This window comes from Pollachius pollachius (assembly GCF_949987615.1).
Source record: "Pollachius pollachius genome assembly, chromosome: 4".
NCBI classification, from domain to species: Eukaryota; Metazoa; Chordata; class Actinopteri; order Gadiformes; family Gadidae; genus Pollachius; species Pollachius pollachius.
In genome coordinates, this window is record NC_136937.1 from 26847310 (window position 1) to 26872358 (window position 25049).

General features: G+C 45.2%; 1 protein-coding gene across 1 annotated transcript in view; it reads right to left on the bottom strand.

The window, feature by feature from the left end:
* Positions 1-8929, bottom strand: part of LOC307074431 (sodium channel protein type 2 subunit alpha-like) — a gene marked incomplete at both ends in the record, with an annotated part of 34271 nt that extends 25342 nt beyond the window's left edge. The window contains 8 exons of the mRNA XM_079734592.1: positions 412-553; positions 1340-1403; positions 2899-3201; positions 4800-4891; positions 6736-6864; positions 7578-7658; positions 8144-8262; positions 8651-8929. Of these exons, the coding sequence (XP_079590718.1) occupies positions 412-553; positions 1340-1403; positions 2899-3201; positions 4800-4891; positions 6736-6864; positions 7578-7658; positions 8144-8262; positions 8651-8929 (1209 nt within the window). The remainder of the gene's footprint in view (positions 1-411; positions 554-1339; positions 1404-2898; positions 3202-4799; positions 4892-6735; positions 6865-7577; positions 7659-8143; positions 8263-8650) is intronic.
* Positions 8930-25049: the final 16120 nt, after the last annotated feature.

Here is a 25049-nt window from a genome sequence, read left to right on the forward strand (position 1 = left end):
CTAAAGAAATTCCCTGCGTCTGCTGTCAACTTAAAGGTGATTATAGCTTCTTGACCTACTGGATCAGAGCCCCCACGATGGTTTATACCACCAGGTGAGTGTGATTAGCAGTTACAAGCCGTTTTGAAAATCGGCCTCTAGTGACCTCAGAAGTGGGTGTGTCCACCTAGATGTATGACAGATAGATGAGCAACGTTTGCTACAGTCCAGTTGGTAGGCTGGTAGACTGATCTATGCAGCACACATCTAGGTTGGCACATGTCAGTAGAGGCAGATTTTCAAAACGGCTAATCACACTCACACCTGGTGGCATGATATGTCACCTTTAAGATACAAATGAGGTCTGATCAGTGAGCCCAGGCTGTGGGTCGGGGGATCGGGGGGGCCCAGTCTGGGGGGGTCCCTGCCTACCTGCTGGTACAGGTTCTCCCAGTAGTCCTGGGTCATCAGGCGGAACAATGAAAGGAAGGCCCAGCTGAAGGAGTCGAAGCTGGTGTAGCCGTAGTCTGGGTTACGGCCCACCTTCAGGCAAATGTAGCCCTCCGGACATACCCTGGCAGGGGGAAATAAGATAAGATCAGATCAAACTTTATGAATAAATTCCTGTGTTACAGCACAGCAGCAGTGGAAGACACAGGCTATCATACAATACAATAAAAATACTATAAATAAATAAGTAAATAAGTAGTGCTAAAGTAAATGCAAAAGTAAGGACAAACAGAACGAACAGGGCAAACATTCTAAACGGTATAAATTGGAAAGTGGCCCAGTGCCATTACCAATAAATAAAGTGGCCCAAATGACACACGTTTATTGCAATATCATCAATAGATCACATTCTTTAATGTTATAATGTTATTTGAGTCTGTAGGCAAGATCTGTGGTGGGAAATGTAATCGTTGTATGTGATGCGTTTCTGTTTTAGTCCTCAGGACTGAGTGATGAAGTTGTTGTTGAGCGTGCAGTGCTGCTCGCGGTGTAAAGACCATGCTCATTATGGCTCAGTCAAAATCTTTCTAGTGCTGCCACGAGTGGCCCACTTGATACCCTCCTCTCTGAATAACCACATTAAGCCGGCCATAACCGGTTTGGACCCATTAGGTGGGGTTGGGGCGTAAGTAAACAGTTACAATAACGTCAAGTGGAAAATAAGAGCAAATAAATCCCTTACTTGGCTATAAAGCAAGAACAAAGACAAAGTAGCACACGGCCGTAATGGAAATCTTTAATCCGCCATTTTGAATTCAAAGGCGTTTTATGTTTTTTTTTAATCTCTTCATGGCGCCTGAGAGATCTGAGGTTGTGTCTGAGCGGTCAGATAAAGGACGCTGAGGCTTACCCGGCGCCAGTGCCGTTTCCGCAGAGTAGCGGGTCCCGGCGGTTGGGGAGGCTGTAGTAATTACCTAGACAGGGAATCACGGACAGACGGACGGACGGACGGACAGACAGACAGAGGAGACAAAGAGGGAAAGAAAAAAGAAAAAGAGAGGAGTTATGTTTTTTGGAACAAGCTACGGAAAATTACGATCTTTTTCGGGAGATGACAAAACTTGTTTTTTACTCGCCAGATCTGGCAACAGTGACATTGTGGTCCACCAAACGAGACATGTTTTTGCTAGGTCATAATGCGTGCGACTGGCAACGATAAAGCAACTCCATTTTTCCACTAAGCCTACGGCTAATATCTAAAGCGTAGATTGTCGGCCGACTTAAGTGCTACCAGATTTTCTGATAATATTTATCCAAACAATACAGAAAGGCAGATTTCAGTGCAGGTAATTTGCAGGTGTTCCCCGGCAGTCCTTTGAAAAGGTTTAAGCTTTAAAAACCTGTGTGTGGGATGGGGGAGTAGGCGGTGGAGTAGACGGACAGACCCAAACAAAGAAAAAACTGATCGTGGTTATAATGGTGGGGTGTTGTGGCAGGTCGGGCTCTCTTAGCATTAGCTGTGGTTGTGAGTCACTCCTTCTGGTTGTTAACACCAACAGCGGAATAAGCAACATGGAGGGTCTTTTTATGGCTATTGCGCTGTAGGCTCTTAACGTCAGCCTCAACAGGTGCCTGGTGACCCCCCTCCCCTTCGTTGCCATAGAAACGGAGTGTCAGTTGAGATCACGGCAACGCCACTTGGGGCTGGTACAGTATTTTGCGATTATGCTCGTTATGATGATGCTTTGATGAGGATATGGATTAATGGCCACCTAGGGCGTTTCTCAAGATCTCGCCTCACTGGGATTTCTGGACTTATCAGCTGACACACTGTTGCTATGTCACGGAAAGGATTACCAAAAGAGTTTATGTTTTAGAATCAGTCTGAACTTCTCCCTCTCTCCTTTTATCCTCCCTCACTCTCTCCTCTTCTCCTCCTTCACTCTCACCTCTTCTCCTCATCACCCTCGCCTCCTTCATCACTCGCTCCCTCACCACTCTCTCCTCCTCCCTATCTTCTCCTTCATCAGTCTCTCCTCCTTCATCACTCTCTTCTCCTTCTCTCCTCCTTCATCACTCTCTCCTCATCACCTCCTCTTCATCTCTCTCTGACACGCACACACACACACACACACACACACACACACACACACACACACACACACACACACACACACACACACGGCGACTAGCGGATAATCTGTGCGGGCGATTATCCGCCACATTTACCACATTACCAACCAGCCCTTCACTAGCGAGCGATGACCCACAGCTCCGGGCGGCCGCCGTCACTCCCTATAACAGGTCAGCTGCGACGGCCAAGTACCAAGACCCCTTCCCCCTCTCCTTCCCCTCCTCCTCCATCCCCCTTGCCCGGGGCCTCAGCGCCCTAACACCGCCCGGGGGGGGGGGGGAATAATAAGGAGGGGTCAAGTGGAGGGACGCGCACCGAAAGCTTTTCCTACTCACTGTCGTCGTTCATGTACTTGGTCCAGTTGAAGGTCCCGTTCAGTGCTAGGCTATCGTTGAGCGCTAGGCTATCGGTGAGCGCTAGGCTGTGGTTCAGCAGCAGGCTATCGCTCAGGCTGTCGAGGGTGTCGCTGTCAGAGGAGTTGTACCAGACCGGGAAACGCACGCACTTCTGGCGCAGGTTGCCCATGAAGAGCTGCAGGCCGATGAGGGCGAACACACTGAGGCAGAAGACAGTGAGGATCATGACGTCCGACAGCTTCTTGACCGACTGTATAAGAGCCCCCACGATGGTCTTCAGGCCTGGGGCCGGGGGGTGAAAGGATGGGAACACAGGGACATTACTGGCTGCTTAGTACTGCTGTTGGTGGCTAGCACTAGCCAAATGCTAGCACTGATGAAACATTGCCAGATGTGTGTTGGCACAAGATACATTTTGCCTTTTGCTAATGCAAAATTTGGTAATCAACAATTTGCTAATGCAAAATTTGCTGATATTAAATGTGTTGATGGTAACATTGCTAAAGCTTATTTTCTAATACAGATACAGATTGTATCTTAAATTGTAATTTTCTGCTGCAATGACAATCAAAGTTCAATTCAATTCAATATATCTAGATACACCTATATCTATACTTACATCTATTATAGATATAAATACATTTCCTTTTCATTATAGTGGTACATTGTGCTTTTCAACACACATATATATATATATATATATATATATATATATATATATATATATATATACAGCATGTTGGTCTTATTTTCCACATATATATTTATCAATGGTGAAAATAAAGAAATAATGATACGGATCCAATTTCTGTCCAGTTACACTTTTAAACGAACAAACAGTTAGATAGCAGTTAGGTAAATGATTCGTTGATGTTTACAATGTGTTGTCATGTCACCACCCAAATGTCCCCAAAAACACACACAACCACACGACATTCAAGGAAACGGCCACATGGAAACGAGGAGAGGAGGAGCGTTTGCCAACAGATGATAGCCTTTTGCAATGTCTCATGCAGAAAATGGACGCAAAATAAAACTTTAAACTACAACTCTAAGTGAGAGTCCCAAGGCAAGAGCAGATTTCCTCTACAGGGAATTTGGTTGGTAGCGAATGTAAATCTAAAAGCTACGAATCAGCCAATCCGTGTAGATTAGAGCTAGATTCCAGCTTTTACTGACCTTGGGATAGAGGAGAGAGAGAGAGAGAGAGAGAGAGAGAGAGAGAGACAGAGAGAGAGAGAGAGAGAGAGAGGTTTGCAAGATTGAGACAGAGAGATAGGAGGAGACAGAGAGATAGGAGGAGGCAGAGAGATAGGAGGAGGCAGAGAGATAGGAGGAGGCAGAGAGATAGGAGGAGACAGAGAGATAGGAGGACGCAGAGAGATAGGAGGAGGCAGAGAGATAGGAGGAGACAGAGAGATAGGAGGAGGCAGAGAGATAGGAGGAGACAGAGAGATAGGAGGAGGCAGAGAGATAGGAGGAGGCAGAGAGATAGGAGGAGGCAGAGAGATAGGAGGAGGCAGAGAGATAGGAGGAGGCAGAGAGATAGGAGGAGGCAGAGAGATAGGAGGAGGCAGAGAGATAGGAGGAGACAGAGAGATAGGAGGAGGCAGAGAGATAGGAGGAGACAGAGAGATAGGAGGAGGCAGAGAGATAGGAGGAGGCAGAGAGATAGGAGGAGGCAGAGAGATAGGAGGAGGCAGAGAGATAGGAGGAGGCAGGAGTAGATGGAGGTGGTTTGGGGGGGGGGGGGGGGCAAAGGTGGTTTTGCTCGGATGTTAGCGAAACACCAAAATGCTAGCGGTTAGCCGTTAGCATTTCATGAGCCCTTTTGACCCCTGGTAATGGGGGGGGGTGGGCTCGGTCAAGCTCCCTCTCACCTGGGATGACAGAAATAGTTTTCAGGGCCCTCAGAACCCTGAAGGTTCGCAGTGCTGAGACATTGCCCAGGTCCACAAACTCTGTGACATATCTGCAGGGGGTAGGGGGGAGGGGAGGGGGGGGGGGGGGGGAGGGGGGGGGGGAGGGGGGGTGTATGGGTGAGGTAGCAGGGGGAGGGGGGACAGGTATGGGAGGGGTTTGGGTGAGGTAGCAGGGTGAGGGAGTCAGAGGGGGGATTCGGACGAAAGGGTAAGGTAGCAAGTGGGTGGGAGGAAGAGGTAATTGTCCGGTAGGCGGGGCGTGGGTGGGGTTGGGGCACGCACACACACACACACACACACACACACACACACACACACACACACACAGGCAGGGACGAGACAGAGAGGGGGGAGGGAGGGGGGGGAGGGAGGGGGGAGGGAGAGGAGGGAACGACAAACCGTCACAAACGAACAGGAGGGCGAGCGGAGGTCTCGGAGGACGGCCTTACCTGGGATGACTGAGATAGTTTTCAAAGCTCGCAACACTCTGAACGTACGCAGAGCGGAAACATTGCCTAGGTTTACAAACTCTGTTACATACCTGCAGGGTCAGATACACACAGGACATCAATATATATATAGTGCATCATTATGTACAGTATATATACCATCAATAGGTTAAATACGGTAAACACACACTTTATATACTGTATATACGTATACCTGCAGGGTCAGACACACACATTAAATCAAATACTGTCATTGTATACAGTATATATACCTGCAGGGTCAGATACAAACAGTACATCAAATACTGTCATTATATACAGTATATATACTGTCAATACATTAAATGCCCACGTGGTATACTGCAGGGTCAGGTACTCACAGTACATCAAATAGTGTCATCATATACTGTATATATACCATCAATATATGAAATACGGTAAACACACATTGTATATGTATACATGCAGGGGCAGATACACAAAGTACATATAGTATATATACATCAAACACAACAGAATTTTATGGGTGTGTTTGTATATATATATATATATATATATATATATATATATATATATATATATATATATATATGCAGTGTCAGACACACAATACATCAAATAGTGTACAGTATACAGTATATATACCTGCAGAGTCAGATATTCTTGTGTTTAGAGATGCTCACATTTTACATATCATATTTTCCTAATACCTTTGAATAAAGTGATGACCGGAGGGTGTACACGTTGACAGCAACCAACCCATATATGGGTTTGGGGTCCAATACAGGAGATTATGTCATGTAATCATTACATGTATTATTGTATGATTATTATTATGCAATAATGATCTCACTGTATGTTATCCCTTACTTGGAGGCAATTTATCTGAGAGATATCTCAGAGGATACAGCTGCCAATACGGTGCTAGCAGTACGCTACCACGGTGCAAACGGGATGCAATTGAGCGCTAGAAGGCACTAATGTTTGAATGCTAACGGATACCAACTAGTGGATGCTACACCCATGGACACAAGCAGGATGCTAATAAGTGCTTGTGGAAGCTAACGGATGACAGTGCAGATGCGAGTGGATGCTAACAAATGCTAACACAGGCGCCAGTGGTTGCTTCACCCATGGGCACGGGCAGGATGCTGATGAGTGCTGGCAGATGATAACGCGGGCACGAGCAGACGCATAAGGGCTAGCAGGATGCTAACGTGGATGCTAGCAGGATGCTAATAAGTTTTACAAAAGCAAACAGGTGCTATTGCTGGCACAAGCAGGTGCATAGGGGCTAGCAGGATTCTAACGTGGACCCTAGCAGGGTGCTAATAAGGAATTCAAAAGCTAACAGCTGCTAACGCAGGTACGAGCAGACGCATAGGGGTGAGCTAAGATACTAACGTGGACGCAAGCAGGGTGCTAAGGTGGCGTGCGATACTTACGCCATGAGGATAACACTGAAGTCCAGCCAGTTCCAGGGGTCGCGTAAGAACGTAAACTTGCCCACACAGAAGCCCCTGGCCAGGATCTTGATGAGTGACTCAAAGGTGTAGATCCCTGTGAAAGTGTATCTGACGGAGAAGGGCAAGAGAGAGAGCGAGAGTGAGAGGTTAAGAAGCGAGAAGACGAGAGACAGAGAGAAGAGGAGTGTGAGTCAGCTTTGACCCAGACACTCTACCAGACACTTGGAGAAAACAGGAAGACACAGTCACCATTAACTTGATTCCTTTATATTATATATATTATATATTAGGGTGACTACACACCCCTGCTTTCCAGGTACAGTGCCTATTTCTGACTATATACCATAAGCAGAAATGGCCAATCATATACAATAGGCTATCAGTGAGTAGTCTACTTTAGCTTTTTTTTGGCGGGCTAAGCTTAAATCCCATCTTAATAAACCATTTGGCCTAATCTTTGACTTCAGTACTACATTCAACATGATATGAATAGGCAAAGTGTGAATCTATCCCATTTTTTAAAAGGTGTGCACGGTGTTCACACTGCGAAGTACAGGCAAAATTCTGTTTTGGTGTCACCTCTGCCTGATAAAGTATGAAAAACCTTAATAATCATAATCCTAAAAACCTGAAGAGGAACCTGAAATAATTCTAGACAGGACATTTGGGAATGACATGCCATGTAAACAGCCTTAACTCAAAAGCATACAGTGTGAGATTATAAATTTACATACAAATGTATGTAAACTGTATATAAGGCTGAGGGCTTTGGTGTTAGCAACTCGGAGATAAAAGAGCAGAAGAGAGGGCAGAGAACTTACTCCACATTCTTGGCCCAGTCGGGGGGGTTGCTAAGGGTCATGAACGCACAGTTGGTCAGGATGGTGAACATGATCAACACGCTGAACATCGTGCACGGCCGACAGGTCAAGGAAGTATAACACATGATCAACACACAATCATTATAATCGCTAAAGGAATGTACAAAGCACACACACAGATGCATGTGAACACACACACACACACACACACACACACACACACACACACACACACACACACACACTAAGAAATGCTGAGTCACTGTGCCCCACAGTGTGTTAATCAATTACCAGACTTCTTAGGCAAAAGAAATAAAAATGAAATATTATAGTAATCCCCATAGACCTCCTGCCAGGTGTCTCATCAGGTGTATCTGCTCCACCCGTGTTGATGCCCATCCCCTGTGCCTCCCCAGGTGTGTAGGCCCCGCCCCCCCAACCCCAAAGCACATTGGCCCGCCCCCTGTTTCCCCAGGCGTGCCAGCTCCGCCCTCTTTTTCCCCATGTGTATCGTAAGCCCCGCCCCCTGTCTCCCCAGGCCCGCCCCTCTGCCGGTGGAAGGATATGAGTGAACCAGGACTCTGATGGAGATCCGCCGCAGAGGGTTGAAGGGGCTGAGGATGTACAAGGCAGGCGTGGCGTTGAAGCGGAAGAGGGCCTTCCCACGGTTCAATACTATAAAGGTCTGGAGGCCGGGGAGAGAGAGAGAGAGAGAGAGAGAGAGAGAGAGAGAGAGAGAGAGAGAGAGAGAGAGAGAGAGAGAGAGAGAGAGAGAGAGAGAGAGAGAGAGAGAGAGAGAGAGAGAGAGAGAGAGAGAGAGAGAGAGAGAGAGAGAGAGAGAGAGAGAGAGGGAGGGAGAGAGAGAGAGAGAGAGAGAGAGGGAGGGGGAGGGCCAGAGAAACAAGAAGAGACACACAGGGCGCCATTACAACCCACACATATAGAAAAGTACTCAGTGGGAGGAGCTAGTTCTCTGATGGGCCAGGCGTGATCAATAGGACTTTGTGCAGTGCGTACGTGTGCGTGTGCGTGTGCATGTGCTCACGCATGTGTGTGCGCGTCAGCCCGCCCACCTTCTGGTTGCAGTAGAAGGAGTCGAGGTCCTCCAGCGGCGTGGACACCAGGCGCGGGGGCACGTCCCCGTAGATGAAGGGCAGGGACTTCCCCGCCTCCAGGTCGCCGTTTGGCCGCGGCTCGTCGTCCTCGTCTCCACCGGCGCCGTCGGCCCCGCGGCGCTCCGCCCGCGGCCGGCGGGCCAGCTCCTCGGCGATGTGCCTCTCGATGGCGGCCAGCGACTCGGGTAAGAAGGGGCGGAAGCTGTCGGGACCCGTCGGTACAAGCAGCTGGGCCATCTTGACATCCTGCTGCTTGGCTTTGGGGCGGCGGGCGGGGGAGAAGGGGGAGGGTGTAGACGGGGTGGAGGAGCGGGCGTGTTGGGGGTCGGGGGTGCAGGAGGTCGAGGGTGGTGTGATGTGGGTTTAGCAGGAGGTGGAGAGCTGAAGGAGGGAGGGAGGGGGGCAGTGATGATGACGTCACGAAGGGAAGGGAAGGGAGGAAGGAAGGAAGGAAAAAGGTAAGGGAGGTCAAGTTGAAAAGAGATAAGTAGGTCAATCAGAGTAGGCTAGCCAAATTAGCGTAGGTATTTAAAGTGCTTGGCAACAGGGTCTCAAAACATAAAACCCCCCCATTACATATCACTGAGGGATGTATCCACTACAGAGCATGACAAATATCAGAATGACAAATAAATAAACATTTCAAAGTCAGCTTATGAACTCAGTCACAGAGAGACTCAGGATAGTATGGGTGTGGTCTGAACCTCCCCAGCCCCCCCTTGCTGGTTTGTGCAGTTTTCTTCCTCAAAGCCCGAAACATCATGTCTACGTGTCTACGGTAAATGGTCACCCGCTTGGCACCGTAGCCTAGAAAGACAATAGACTCCACCCATTGAAGGAATAGTGTTCAACCGAAGAACTGGAATGAAGTGAGCTTGCAATGGATGACACGGAACATCATTATCTGATGTACAAAGAACAACCTCCAATACCAGTGGTTAAAAACCAAACACTTCAGATAATAAATGCTCTTCTTACGCAAGAAGTCAAAAATCGTATCTACATAATGCACAATCCAAATTATTTCTGCCAACACAAAAACAGACCGATGAGCATCCTCAACTAACAACAAAGCACAACAAAGGAAGTATTAAGGATTACACAACTGATCACTGAAATGAATAGCCTAATCGTGGACCATGTCCCATAGCATAGGCTGTTTCTCCCAGTCCAACCCTGACCAGAAAGCTGGGGACCCGGCACCCTCAAGCCAAGCAAGCAGAGCCTGTTCCAGAACATGCACAGGCCTCACAATGTTTATGGAGGAGAAGCTGTTGAAGGCCCAAGGACAGAAAGTATGTTATTTTCTTCCCAACCACACAATGCTTTTCAACTACAGGTCTGTGAAATGAAACAATGTTTACACTTAGCAATATCAGGGCTAATACTAGACCAAAATGAACAGAACTTTGCTGGGAGTTTAGATGATATAAAGCTACACAAGGCAAACGCTAGAGTTCTTCACAGAGAACGCCAGGAAGAGAATACACAAATACAAAAATAGAACGAAGGACTAGGGACAGAAACTGAGGAACTCCGATAACACGAATTAGCCATGACCGCAGGGGACAGGAAACCTAACCAGCGAGGGAAAACAGTCAACACAATGTTTTCACGACAGGCTATTTCTACTACAGGACTCTTCAAGTACAGGGCACTTTGGTACAAAACATCACATATAACAATTACATGAAGGGCATTTAGCAGAAGCTTCCATCCAAAGTGGCTTACAGTAAGAACATTTGTCAGAAGAAAGTGAAACAATGTATTGCTGTCTGTACAGTAAAGATATTCATACAACAAGTGTATTTGCAATTGATAGGTTTACCCATTCCCCGTATACAATAGGATAGCTAGGATAAGATGCTACACAATGCTAAGTACATTTGTATACAAGTGCCAGGAGATTTGACCTATAGGACATTTGAAGGACAGGATTGTTCAACTTCAAGATGTTTCAACACCAGGATGATTAAACTGCATCAAATGACACAATTTTTAAACTCTGAGATTTAAACTACATTACATTTAAAATTGATTCAATGCAATCACCCCACAGACAGACACACACACACACACACACACACACACACACAGTGTTGCATGGAGTCCCATCCTAATTCGACGATGATGGGATTTGGTGAACAACATTTACACTACGTAGTTACTCCACTCTAGTCTGCAGTAAATTAGCACACATTAGCGGTCTTTGTGAAGACATACGCCGCATTGAACATCGATTCACGTCTCAAGTGACCCCGCCACGACGCACGGCTTGCCTCCCCTCGCCACCATAAACACAGCCCTCTCTTTCCATGTCTGTCTGTGTCTCTCTTCCAAAAGGCCTAGCATGTTCCACCAATAGACGGCTGAAGACACAAACAAGATCACTAATCCGCCAAAAAACAAAAAGCATTCCCCGGAGACCTATTATTAACGCTCTCTCTCTCTCTCTCTCTCCTCCTCGTTCTCTCATTCCACTGCTCTCTCGCTTTCCCTGTTGCTGCTGCTCCTTAGGATGCAATCTGTCCCCCTGGGCCAGCGATATCTCCCACATCTCATGGCTGGGTCGGTCTCTCCTTATTTGTTTAACGCAGGCTGGATGGTGACCAGTCTTATTATGATGACATCAATACAACCCCCGCCCCCTCCGACGATGACATCAATGCTAGACCACAATTGGCGGATGACGTCGTCGCTTGCTTTAGCAAGGTAATAGGCTCTGATTGGGTGGCGGATACAGGGAACCACTGAAATCGGTTGAAAAATTTCAACCGATGGCAACAGGTTGTCTCTGCTCACAATCGAAAAAGCAACAGTTACACAGGACCCTCGAATGATATGGTGACGTTTCATTCGAGTGTCCTGCTGTGTCCTGCTGAGTTACTGTTGCTTTTCCGTTGGAGACGAGGGACACCTGTTGTCCATGATACAAAACAGGCTTCATGTCATCACAACTTTGTTTTTTCGTTTCGTATTTCGTTTCGATCTTAGCTGTACTAGTAAGTACTAGTTTTCATTCGGCTGACAAAGTTGACACTAGAACTACTTCAAAAGTGGCACTGTAAAATTTGTGAAGAATTTATACTAAGTTCCGTTAGGTATCTCTGTGACGCATGAGTTCCATTATACTCAAATACATAATATTATTCAATGACAAACAGGCAGGAAAGGGTGTTTAACTACCTGTCAACACGTTCTGTGTTCAAACACTAGTAACCGGTACATTGCTGGTTGCTACGCTTGAAAAAGTAAACAACTAAAACCTGTTCTGTATAAAACACTAAACACTAAAAGTGCTACATTTTATCATATCCATCTTCCATCATTATCATCATTTAAACGGCCACAAATCCATCATTCCACCACCAAGACCGCCAGGCACTGGACACCGTAAACCACAAAGTCTCCCTATAAACAATCAATGCTCAATCAGTGAGTTAATGCCCTCATTTCATTGGACGGAGCCGCTCTATTAACAGAACACACAGACACACAGGCATCTGCTGTTACATCCCTGCACCCTGCCCCCGGACACAGTGTTTAGACGTGCGTGGTGCAACGGTGTGTCTGGCATGATATTTAGGGTCATAGATGGAGGCGGTGGAGCAGGAGGAGAGGCGAGGGGGGAGGGGGGGCTAGTGTACACGAAGTGTGTCTCATCGACTCCACTCTGGGCCTGCAGCAACAGCCTCCATACACTGACTGCATGGGTACCCAACTCAAGAGTGTTCCCCTCTGGGTGGTGGAGGTGGTAGGGTGGGGTGGGTCAACATGAGACGTGCGAGATGGCTACCACTCTATTTCCTGAACGACGTTTATCCTGGTTCCTCCTGACTAATGATTGGCAGCACTCATCGTCGTGCTGTGGACAGAGAAAGCACCGGAAAGACCTCAGCTCCGCTGTCCGTGGTGCTGAAAGAGGAGAGCGTTGCAAAACCGGTTCTGTGGGATCAATCCCTTTTCCCTCAAAGACCGGAACAGCGCCTCGCAGTCTAGCCGGAACACCGCCGGCCAAGCAGTACATCGAATCGGTCATTCACGCATGGCTGGGGGACAAAAGGTGGCGGCAAAAACTTGATGAGGATGCGATCGTCGCGAAATCAGAAAGAAACGATAAACCCTCGAGGGACATCGGGGGGGAAAACGACCCCCATCCACGGCGTGACGACAGTCGGGTTGAGGGGAAAAAGAATACCTTAATGGTCGCTGTGTTCAAACGGAGCCGTGCCGGGGGGCAGCAGGCGGTCGCCATGTTGATGTCTCCGCGTTTTCCCAGCGTCTCCACCACCCTCTCACCCCTCCTACTCCACCACAACAACAAGCGCCACCCTTCCGAGTATGATCAGATGTACTGATAAGAGAAGCAAACGTTGCGATCTCCAGTGATGATCGCACAAAGTAGCCAACCGAAGGCACTGAAGGTGGGGACCGCGTCAGCAGCCGCTCCCAGTCATTCCTGAAGCCCCCTAAATGGACCCTAATGATGGGCCCGTCTGGGCGTGACCTGGTCCCAGATGTGTGTGTGTGTGTGTGTGTGTGTGTGTGTGTGTGTGTGTGTGTGTGTGTGTGTGTGTCTGTGTGTGTGTGTGTGTGTCTGTCTGTCTGTCTGAGTGAGTGAGTGTCCACGAGTGACAAATCCAATAGTTATCCCCGAAACAAAACCAATAAAATGAAATGGCTGTGGGCTTCTTTCTCCTGTGTGTGTGTGTGTGTGTGTGTGTGTGTGTGTGTGTGTGTGTGTGTTGGGCTAATGGCTAGCCTGGGATTGTTTGTTCTCAATCTATAACAGCCTGGGTGCTGTAACATCAGTAACATTTGCATGTTGTAAGGGGGCAACATGTGTGTAAAGCAGGTCGACTGTTAAAAGTAATTATTTTTTTATTCTCTGGGTCGGTTAAAATCTCGGTTTGGCAATCAGCTCCTCCCATATTAAAATATAGGCTGGTTATAAACATGGACCTAGTTGTCACCATCAACACGTGTCAGTTGATCTTATAACCTAACAGACAAAAACAAAATAAAATATTAAACTACTGGATTGAATCGCTACAGGTTATAAACTGCGAAGAACAATCGAGAAACCCCTGACATGATGGTGCTGGATGTGGTGTGTGTGTGTGTGTGTATGTGTATGTGTACTCGACGTTTGTCCTCGTTAAATGACATCCTTACTAAAAAATAAAAAAGGCTTCAGTCCCCATGAAATAAACCCTGAATGGTGGGGAGCGTCGTGTTCCCGGTGACTCACCCGCCTCACGGTGCCCAACAGGTCGGTCCTCAATGTAGACCCCATCCCGGGGGGAGAACAAATCCCTTCAGAGCCACGGATCAGGTGTTTGAATAGGTTCTCTCCACTTATCACTGGACGGATGACAGCGACATCCGAGTGCACTCGTGTTGTTTGGTCAACACAATGCCCATGCATACAGCGGCAGCAACAGAGAAAAAAATCGATCCGCGTTTCCGGTTGTGAAGGCGTCGCACGCAGGGTGGGGATGTCACAGCCCCGGTTCAAGATGGCCAGGTCCTCCCCCTTGATGTCCAGGCCCTCCCACCGCATATTACCTCCATGGATCCTCTGCTGAAAATTAATCTCATCTCTTCTTCAGACCTAAAGTTCATGCTTTGAAATCAAAGCAATGAATAAACTCCTTATGTGTTATCATCGTTTTTGTTCTTGCAGAAGGACACTAGGAGTTAAACGACAAAACGATGACAAACCAGGTTGCAGCCATTTACAACTGAAATGCCAACGAAATTAAGATGGCAACTAACTTCAGAACAACACAAGTTAAAACAAAGGGTCTTATAGTCGTTGGCTATAATACGTTTATTGAAATTGACACACCAATATATTACTAGTCTTAGGTAGGCCTTATTACTAAAATTGCCTCAATAAAAAGCTGAACGGAGTGTTGTTTTCCAATATCACATGTTCACACACTTGTTGCGTTATACGGGGATTGAGAGCATACATGTTTTTAATAAAAACTGAATATTAAAACGTGTGCAATTTCAAAATTATTGGCATAGGCTATGCGAAAACCCAGGGTGAATTCGGAAGGCAAGCAGTTAGAAAAAGGTGATGGAGCGCGCCCACGCCCCAGCGCGTCCTTGAGCTTGTTTTACTTTTTGTAAACTACGCCATCTGGTGGTGGGGTTGTTCAATTACACGCGCAACACACGCCCACTAGTGGATACACTGAAGAGATTCATCACTCAGTTGTTTTCATTTGCGTCACATAATAAATAACTGTTCTGTCGAGTTTCATTGACTCCAATAAACAAAAAGAAATCCTCCAAAAATACCTACTTTAGTGAGCATTTGAAAATACTTCGGGCATTCTATTAGTACAATTTATATGTAAACAATAGCCTATCGTAGGCCTACATTATGTTTCGGTGGTGTACATAAACATATAGCCTATATCTAAAAAAGAAAAAAGTATAAAAAAGTAAAAAGTAAACATCAATATCTATCCGCCAAACAGATCTTAATAAGGGGTTGAGTTCATAGTTGCATACAACATTGCAATAGATCTCTAAAGCTTTATAACAAAGCAGTTTGAAAAACTATTAACATTATTATAAAGTACACAAAATAACCCTCCATATATAATATATGCGCTAAGTTGAAGCAAACTATTCCATCTATGTATTCATGTGTCCTCCACACTCTTTGCTCCTGCTTGTGACCAGCAAGGGTTTAATTAGAAGTGGAGTGGGGAATTTGCCAACCAGGTTTAGGGCGTGCAGCCCAACATTATACACTGCTATTGCTATTTAGAGGAGCTACTACACCCGCGCTCATTCAATCACTCTGTACAATTTTAAAAGACAATACGAACTGAAATTAAACTGCTCTATTCCATTAGATGTTATTTTGGCACACGATTTTATCCCAAGTGACTTATAATTTAATTTGCTCAAGGGTGACTTCATTTGGGGTGCGGACATTAGGATTTGAACCTTCGGCTAGGTCATTGACTACACTGTCCTTTTCGTGAGCTCATTTATTGACATACAGAAATATTTTATCCATTTTCTAAAGGCCAATATACTCTACATTAAAAATCAAACCACCACAGTCTTCCACCAGACATCTAAAGGCCAACGTAAGTGGCTATATGTTCTCCTTCTACTCACAACCCCATGTTGTTTCTGTAGATGCAAACAGGCGTGTGCCTGAGTGGACACACAGTTCAAGATGAATGGAAACATCTTTCCGGAGTTTGCATGTGGGTGGCAGAACTCGCACTGGAATGACGCAGATTAATGTAAACATGAGCCTTGTCAGACAATAGCAGGTTTTTAGTGGATAATAATATTACATACCAAGGGCCTTTGGCTGCCACTTTGATTTCCTAAACACCAGAAATAGAGCACTTGAATCATAACTAAAGTGTTAAGTGTTGATGATTTAGTATAGGTAGGGCTAAACCTAAGTATTTAGTGAGACCAGCTGGTCAGTCGTTGCAATCTGTTATCTTAGCCTGACTAGCTCTGTACACTCACAGAAATAGGATTATATGATCAAAATACCTTGTGAACCTGTGCTCCGTATGCTTAACATGATTAAAACCTAATGTAGTGCTCACTCGGGGGGCCACCAGCTCTGTAATGTATTTTTATGAAGGACACAGCCACGTGTCAAATATTTACTGCCATTGGCACGTAAGCATTTGCAATTATTAAGTACCCCATATATTATGTTACAACTCACTATCTTTAGCGGAATTGGGAAAAGTACATATACCATTGAACAAACAAATATTAATCAAATATATGGCTGTTCCCCCTCAGGTCAGCCATCTTCAAAGCTTAGGGCTTATTCATCTGGTATTGTAACTATTTATCGTTCGACCATTGCCCATCCCAAAATGTATTGAAAACCCTCCAAACAAAATAAAAAACATAAATGTGAATAAATTGAATGTAAGCAAAAAATTTGAATCATCGTTCTCTCATCTGAAATAAGTCATTTCATGATTCATTCAATTATTTGCACAAACTTAGTAAACCATTTATCCACTTGTATTTATAAAATGCTTAAGATTATCACAGAAGAGCCCAACTTTAAATACATCGTGGCAAATTACAATGGGCATTGTCAAAAGGGAGTAGATAACAGCATGTTATCTTCTGTGTGTGTGTGTGTGTGTGTGTGTGTGTGTGTGTGAGACACGCAAATCACATTGAGTCAGTGATGTCATCCCTTGAGTGGGAGGAGGCAGACTATGTGGAAGGCATGGATAAACAAGGATTAGTGGGAAGGAACACTTGCTCTCTTTCTCTCCGGCCCCGACCACTTTGGTAACACCCAACAGCTGTCAACTGAAAATGGAAAACATCGCCTCATACAGGTAAGCATGTAAGACTTATATTTTTAATTTACGGCGCTTTAAGTAGGCTAAAATGTATTGTCTATACAACACTAAACCAAAGAGACATGTGTGAACTTAAAAAAAGGAAAACACTAATCCTTCTTACTCGAGGAACCATAATCTTGTCTAGAGTCCTGAGTTAGACAGTCCTCGACCAGCATGGTTGAAGACAACATGGCTCTCTTCTAGACTATTTGGCAATGGTCAGTGGATGGTTAAAGTTAGTTAGTTAAGTGTTTATTGTGACTTCTGGTTGTAACATGTGATATTTAATTACAGTCATTAAATAACAATCGCTTCTAAAGCGTTAACGTTTGACTTTCCTTTTTAACAAGTGTTAACAGGATTTTCTACCTATTCAACTGTTCAACCCATTTCAAACGGGAGGTGCAATTCTAGTTCCCCAGGTTGTGGGTTATCAGTGGCGTGCGTTCAGCCATGCCTGCACCTTGGCAGCAGGGTGTTAGGCCATGAACACATGATTTAATTTGAACAGCTGACTGTGAAAACATGCTCTAGTGAACCTGACCGGGGTGCGGTCACATAGGCAGCAGCGATGAGTGATTTGATCAGTTAATTGTTATATCTTACCATGTGGGATGGCCCACATAGTAAGAATCACATCCCATTTATACATTTTCATAATGTCAAAGCCTCAAAGTATTAATATATATATATATATATATATATATATATATATATATATATATATATATATATATATATATATATATATATATATATATATATATACACACACACACACACATACATATACATATATACATACACACACACACACACACAATTTGCTTACTTTTTGGGGTAAAACGTTGAATTGAAGTTGCTTCTGGTAATCTAGGTAATTGGCATTCGCCCAGGAAGCCTTGGCTTCCACATTGACATTAAATGTTGGGCATTGCAATCAGTCCAACTGGTTCAGTCCGACTGGTTCGCACAGTTCTAGTTAACGCCTTAAGGGAAGCAACAAACAAGGTACAAATTGATAAATATAAACGGGTGGCACTGTCTCTCTGCAGTAAGCCAGGAATTATTCCATAGTGAGAAACTCCAAACAAGATAAAAAGAGCTTGTACAGCATGACGTCACATCGCAATGGCGGCCTTCATTTTGGAAGCATAGGCAGTTATTGTGATTGTAATCATGTTTATTTTGCTAATTTAGTTTAGTTATTAATGTGAAATGATCGGTCAAAGCGTTTCTCATGGGAGACATGGCAAAACAGAGTTCGTAGTAGCCTTGGTGACGGTATATTCACGTCGATTTACGCGTTGATATTACAACTCCCGGTTCTAACGTTAACTCCCATGATGCATTGATGTTGTACAAGCCCATAAAGAGCAGGCCTTGCTCCTTCAAAATCAGTGTCGGAAGTTGATAAAAGGCATCTCACACTGACGTTCACACCCGGCACAGACCAGCTGGGTCGGACCTTTCTATCACGCTACTAAAGCGGACGGGTACATAAATAGTATAAACAAAACACATAGTAAGCTCACGACGACCCTCTCACTCCCCTGCCGTCAGGTGTACCAGATAGGCCGCGACGGTAGCAGCCCGATCTGCATGTCGCTATGGAGGACCAGGGGGATCCCGTGGAGAGGGACCACGGTCTGTCCGTGGTGCTGCCCTCGGGGCTGGAGAGGACCGTCACGGTGCACGGCAGGTAGGCATACCTCTGCTCCGGTAGAGAGAAACGATAATAATTGCTCGCGTAATTGTTGTTTTGTACTCTCTCGTAATGATAGGCTGTCCGGTAAGTTCGGTAGTAGTACGACTGCAATGTGTTAAGCAATTAGGTCCGGCCAGCAGGCAGCAACACGTGTTGGAGCGGAAGTTCGGAACTCACCTTTTTTGTCTCACTGATGGGCGGTCTGGCTCTCTTCAGTGAGTCGTCTCATTGGCCTCTGTTCACCAGAGCCGGCTTTTTCGGCTGCCCAACGCCTCTTTGTTAATGTTATGTTAATGATTGTACACAAAATGTGCTAATATCTGTTGTTTAGTGCCCATTTAGTGTGAGGATGAATTGTATAATGGTTGTCATTGTTGTAAGATATGCAGGGTAGTATTTTGTTTAGTCGTTTACAATTATAGGCTACATGGCCTGACATTAGGCCAACAGTAGTGAAAACGTTGCATACGTCTGTTACTGTTTTTCTAATATAATTTCTAAATTCATCAATATCCTAAGATGGACTATGAGTTATTATTTCACACAATTGTAATAAGACCCTGCCTTACATTTCAACATTAGACCTATAGACCTAAATTACATTTAGCAAACGTTATCATACAACTTATCATCCAGATAAAGATCAGTTGTTCATCTGCCTTGCTACTACTATAGCTGACTGTATTTGCGTGTTGCTTTAGCCATGCAGGTTACAACATTAATGCTCCGTTGCTAATAGCTAGGTGACGACATGAATCGTGTGTCCACAGTAAACCCGTGATAGACCTGCTAGTCACGCTGTGTGCAAAGTACCACCTCAACCCCTCCGACCACACCGTGGAGATCCTGTCGCACAACAAGAACAACGTCTGCTTCAAACCCAGCTCTCTCATTGGCTCGCTGGAGGCAGACACCATCGTGCTGAAACCTAAAGTGTCCGAGGACAAGGCCAGGAGGCCTTACACGCCGGAGGTCAACCAACCGTAACCTTTTTACCCCAAAATACCTTATAATAAGGAATACTGTGTGTGTGTGTGTGTGTGCGCGCATTTCTGTAGATATATGTATGTATATATGTTTCTATATAGATATATATAAATTGATTAAAGACATATTTCCAGTAAGCTAATTCAATCATTAATACAGTGTATGCAAATTCCCTGAACTTTTCCAGTAACTTTCATTAGTAAATAAGTCTTAATTTTCATAATATATTTATAGTTTTAGCTAGTGTTCCACACAAAGTGAAGTGTCAGAATAATGTAAATCTTTATATAAATACAGTTATAGTTTTATGATTATAAGCGAGTTTACCTGTGCAACTGAAAGTCTAAAGTAGTTCTAACTGTTCACAGGCGACGGTCCGTCTCCTGGTGAACTACAGGAAGTCCCATAAGACGGTGGTGCGTGTGAGTCCCCGCGTGCCGCTAGAGGACCTGGTGTCGGCCATCAGCCAGAAGTGCGAGTTCCGGCCGGCGTCGACAGCTCTGCTGAGAGACTCCCTGACCCAGGAGCCTTTGGACCTGAGCAAGTCCCTTAATGACCTGGGGATCAGGGAACTGTTTGCCAAAGATACAGCCGGTGAGCTGTTTGAACACTAATGTTGCCCACTAAGAAGTACAGGGCTTGTACGAGGACCGCCTCCATCTTGGAAGCATAAGAGCATTTGAATGTTAGTTATTGTTTTGGTATTAAAAAATGTTGGGCATTGTTTAGTATTAAATCATAAATTATTTGTCATTATGGAGAGACAATGTTGTGTGGACTGCCAAAACCTTTCTCATGCTAGAGGTAGCACAATTACATTTTCATTAGCCTGGGTTATTGTGTATATTTAGGTATATTTACGTTTTTACAGTAATGCAGCTCTCTTGAGTGCTCTCAAAATGGTGGAAGATCACTAACTAAACCCCTTTGTTGAATTCTGATTTACAAGCCCTGTTGTTTATGTATATGTGTGTGTGTGTGTGTGTGTGTGTGTGTGTGTGTGTGTGTGTGTGTGTGTGTGTGTGTGTGTGTGTGTGTGTGTGTGTGTGTGTGTGTGTGTGTGTGTGTGTGTGTATATATATGTATGTGTATATATATGTATGTATGTATGTATGTATATATATATATATATGTGTGTGTGTATATATATATGTGTGTGTGTGTGTATATATATGTGTGTGTGTGTGTGTAGAATACCGGCTTGTGATGGTGTATGCTGGCGGTGATGTCCTCTGAAAGCATCTATTTCAAACAGTTCCTTCTTAACCTCTCAACTAGTTGAAAAAATAGAATACACCTATTTTTTTACAAAAAGTATTTTCATTTTATGGATGTTGCCAAAAAAACACATAGCCTTCCTTTTTTGGGGACAATGCAGTTGATGCAACGCCTTGGAAATATTTCCACACAAGTGTATAGCACTATGCAAACACACACACCTGAATACTAATCAAGTTGTCCTTCTGCTCTGAAACGGCAGCAGCAGAAGCGTCAATCGAGGTCCTCCACGCAACCGAGAACCCCAAGACGCATCCACCAACAGGTACCACACACTTGCCATATTTTGCCAGATGTGTTGTAGTGTGAGGGCATGTTGATGTGAGCGTGTTTTATTGAGTGATACGTCTTTAAAGGCTGCTGGATAAACGTTTAGTAGTCGTTGACGTGTTTGACACAGGGTGTGGGGAGGGCCAGCAGCCTTCCCGAGACGAGAAGAAAAGGGGGGGAAACATCGGATTCCTCAGTTTGTTCCGGAGAAAGAAGGACAAGGTAGGCGACCGAATTCAGACCGAATGCAAATTTTTCCTTTGATAATATTCAAAACATATCATTTTACTTGTGTTCCCCTTTTATGTCGGGATATTCACAAACAATAACAACAAACCCCACCGCAGTTATCTCCAAGTCGACCCAAACTATATTTGACTCTGTCTTGCTCTTGTGATCAGTAGAATAATAACACTTCACAACAAGGCTTGCCTGCTAGCATCTCTCCAACATGGCAACCTGAATGGTAAATTGGTTTTACCTGCAGGACTAAGCGCTATGCTCTCCCTGCTCTGTAGGACGGCCGGGTGTACATGCCTGTAGCTCAGGATCTCCAGGAAGCTCCGTCAGTCAGGGCCAGCACCCTGGGGCTCTGCTCCGCTGACCCGTCCACGCCCTGCACCACCAAGAAGAGGCCCGCCCCGCGGCCACCAGTCATGGCGTCCCAGAGCGTGCCTGACAACATCAGCAGCCTCCGGGTCACAGAGCTCCAGGTAACTGGGTTGGCTCATTGGGCAAGTTTGGTACATTTTGGCATTGGACAACATTGTAGGACATAAGTGTGTGTGTGTTAAACAAAACACTTAATTAAGTGTCCATTTCACATGATTCATTTGAAAGGTTTAGGTTTAGGTGTTGGATGATGGGTTGTTAGGATTAGGCGATTAAATGTAGTCATTACAGTTTAAATGGTTAAGGGTGTACACTTCCAATAATGCATTTGTAATGGTTAAATGTAGGTATTGGATTAATGCTGGTTGTGACTCGTCTTGTAGTTTCCAATGGTTTTCATGAGATGTTAAGTTTCAAATGAATGAGACATTGTTTTTGTGTTTTAAATATTGTTTTAGAGGTGCTAAGGGTTTTTGGCAGGGTTTTTTGATGCATCGCTTCAAGTTAGGGTTCATACCTTGTAGTTGCCATGGTGAGAACAGCATGTATCTTTGGATAATAACTTTGTGTTTGAACTGTACTCAAATATTTGTACATTTAGAATATGACATTTGTCTCATGCATATAAAATGGCACCTACAGTACCAGTATTAAAATGAGTGTTTCTGTAAATATCAGCCAAGATCTCAACACCCCACCGAAAGGCGGCGATTAATGTCACGTTAGCAATCCGAACTGAAAGACATTAAAATAGATTGTTACTGCTACGAAACCAGTGTTGGTGACGCTCCGACTGTCTGTCTGTCTACTGTGCGTCCAGAGCTCAGCCAACACGACCTTGAGGAGGATTAAGAGGAAAGCACCGCTACCCCCCTGTGCCAATTCCCATGCCAGCCTGCCTGCCGACACTGAAGGGAGTGAAGGTAAACAAACCGTCGACCGTGGCCATGGAGGAGCCTTCTCTAAAGGGGCCTTGTGTTGGTTTAAGCTCCGCAGAACATGCTGTACCCAAGTTGTAATAACAAATTTATTATGTTGTAGAAGTTGGTTAAAGGGGACATCTCATACCACCAGGTGTGAGTGTGATTAGCCAGTACAAGCCGTTTTCAAAATGTGCAGCATTGTGACATCACAGGTGGGCGTGTCCATCTAGATGTGTGACGGATAGATGGACACGCCAACCTGTGATGTCACAATGCCGCACATTTTCAAACCTGCTTGTAATGGCTAATCACACTCACACCTGGTGGTATGAGATGTCCCCTTTAACATTTCTCACTCTGGTGGAATGTTGCCTTTTTTTTAGAAAACAATAGAATAGCTTATTTTTTTTCTATTTTCTTACATCCACGAGGGCGTCTTGTATGTGACCATTTTGTGTGTGTGTGTGTGTGTGTGTGCGTGTGAGTGTGTATGTTTCGACAATAAGTATATGTTTTAATCACAAGGTTCGGTAAAGCAAAGTCTAAATTAATGTTGGGAGTGGGAGTGTTGGACCCAGTCCCAGAAAGGTTCTCGGAGCTCCAATGTCTGCCCTGCAGCCCGCCTGTAGGCATCTTTCGGCAATATGCGTAAAGTTATATGGATGAGTGAAACTGCTAAAGGACTTGATGGTAAATACGGTGTGGTTTTATTACACAAGCAGCCTGCCACTTACCACACGCCCCCTGGTGGTGGGGGGGAACATTGCAGATGAAATGCAGCCAACGCCTAATCGGCATAGATCGTTTTAACAGTAATCTGAGGAAAGGTCTATTTGGAGTGGTGCGTTTCAAAGCTCATCCCCCCCCCCCCCAACTCACACTAGAGTTACATGAGGTCATGAAGGCGGAGGGGCAGAAGTTTAATAAAGATTAAAATGTCATGCCAAATGGCACCAAATTGCAGAGTAAGGAGTTTAAATCCACTTGACTGCATGGCATTCTGTCAGGTGACCCCTTTAACCCCATCACATTGAGCCCCCCCCCCCCCACCCGAGGGCGGTTCATGAAATGTTTGAGGTCCAAGCCGAGGTCAAGATTAATCTGTCTTTTGTCTGAGGCTGTAAATCCTCATGCCTAACTAAATCTGATGTGCCTTTTCTTTACCCCGCTCTTGTTCGTTTGACTGTTTTATTCATTGATTCATAGCCTCGTGCTGCTCAAGGCAGGGCCGTTTGCCATTGGGTTAAATATAATTAGCTAGATCTGTTTTTTTTTTGGTTCTCCTATAGAGTTCGTTATAATTGCTACAGCAATCGCTTGTTCTAATTGCCACAGCAATTGTGCGTGCGTGCGTGCGTGCGTGCGTGCGTGCGTGCGTGCGTGCGTGTGTGTGCGTGCGTGTGACATCGTCAAACCATTGCGTTGGCACAAATCCATTGTGAAAATGTGACTCCCATCTCCCTACTTGTTGATCACTCTTCCACCTAGCTCTCCTACAAGCTCGTACTCCTACACATGTGTGACCAGCCGCTGAGACTGGGAGTACACACTGTTGAATACTTTGGCTAGCGGTCCACCATGGATGCCTTCTTCATTAAAGCGGGGTTCAGCTATGTACCGTAGCCAACAAGCGTGACCTGGCTTTGTGAACTCGCTTCTGCTCTGGCGGGAAACGCAACATTTTTGCGGACCTTCTTGGCGCGTCGGCTTTAGCCACAAGCTAACGTTCTTAACCGCTCTTATTGCATTACTAAATTATTAAATCATGAAAAGTATCGAGTTGAATCAACGGCGATGACCAAGGGCCATTTTCACTGCACATGAACCCTTCCAAACAAACGGTACATTTTAGAAGTAAAGTATTAAGTATAGAAAAACAAACATTGAGGTAATTACAAGGGCCGAACATACAGCAGCAATAACCACAGACATTCTTGACTGCTGTGGTGGTTGTGGGGAGGTGGTGGTGTCCGTCCATAATCGGGTGTTTTTCTCCTTCCAGACTCAGATGTATCCCTAAGGGGGGGTTGAATGAGGAGGGGCGGGGGGTTGCTCCTGCTGTCTCCTTTTTTCTCCTCCTCCAACCTCCTCTGATGCTCCTGTCCAAGCACCGCCTCCTCCTCCTCCTCCAGCACCTCCTCCTCCTCCTCCTCCTCCTCCTCCTCTCCTCTCGGTCTTCACTCGCATGCTGCTGTGGTCTCCTCCTG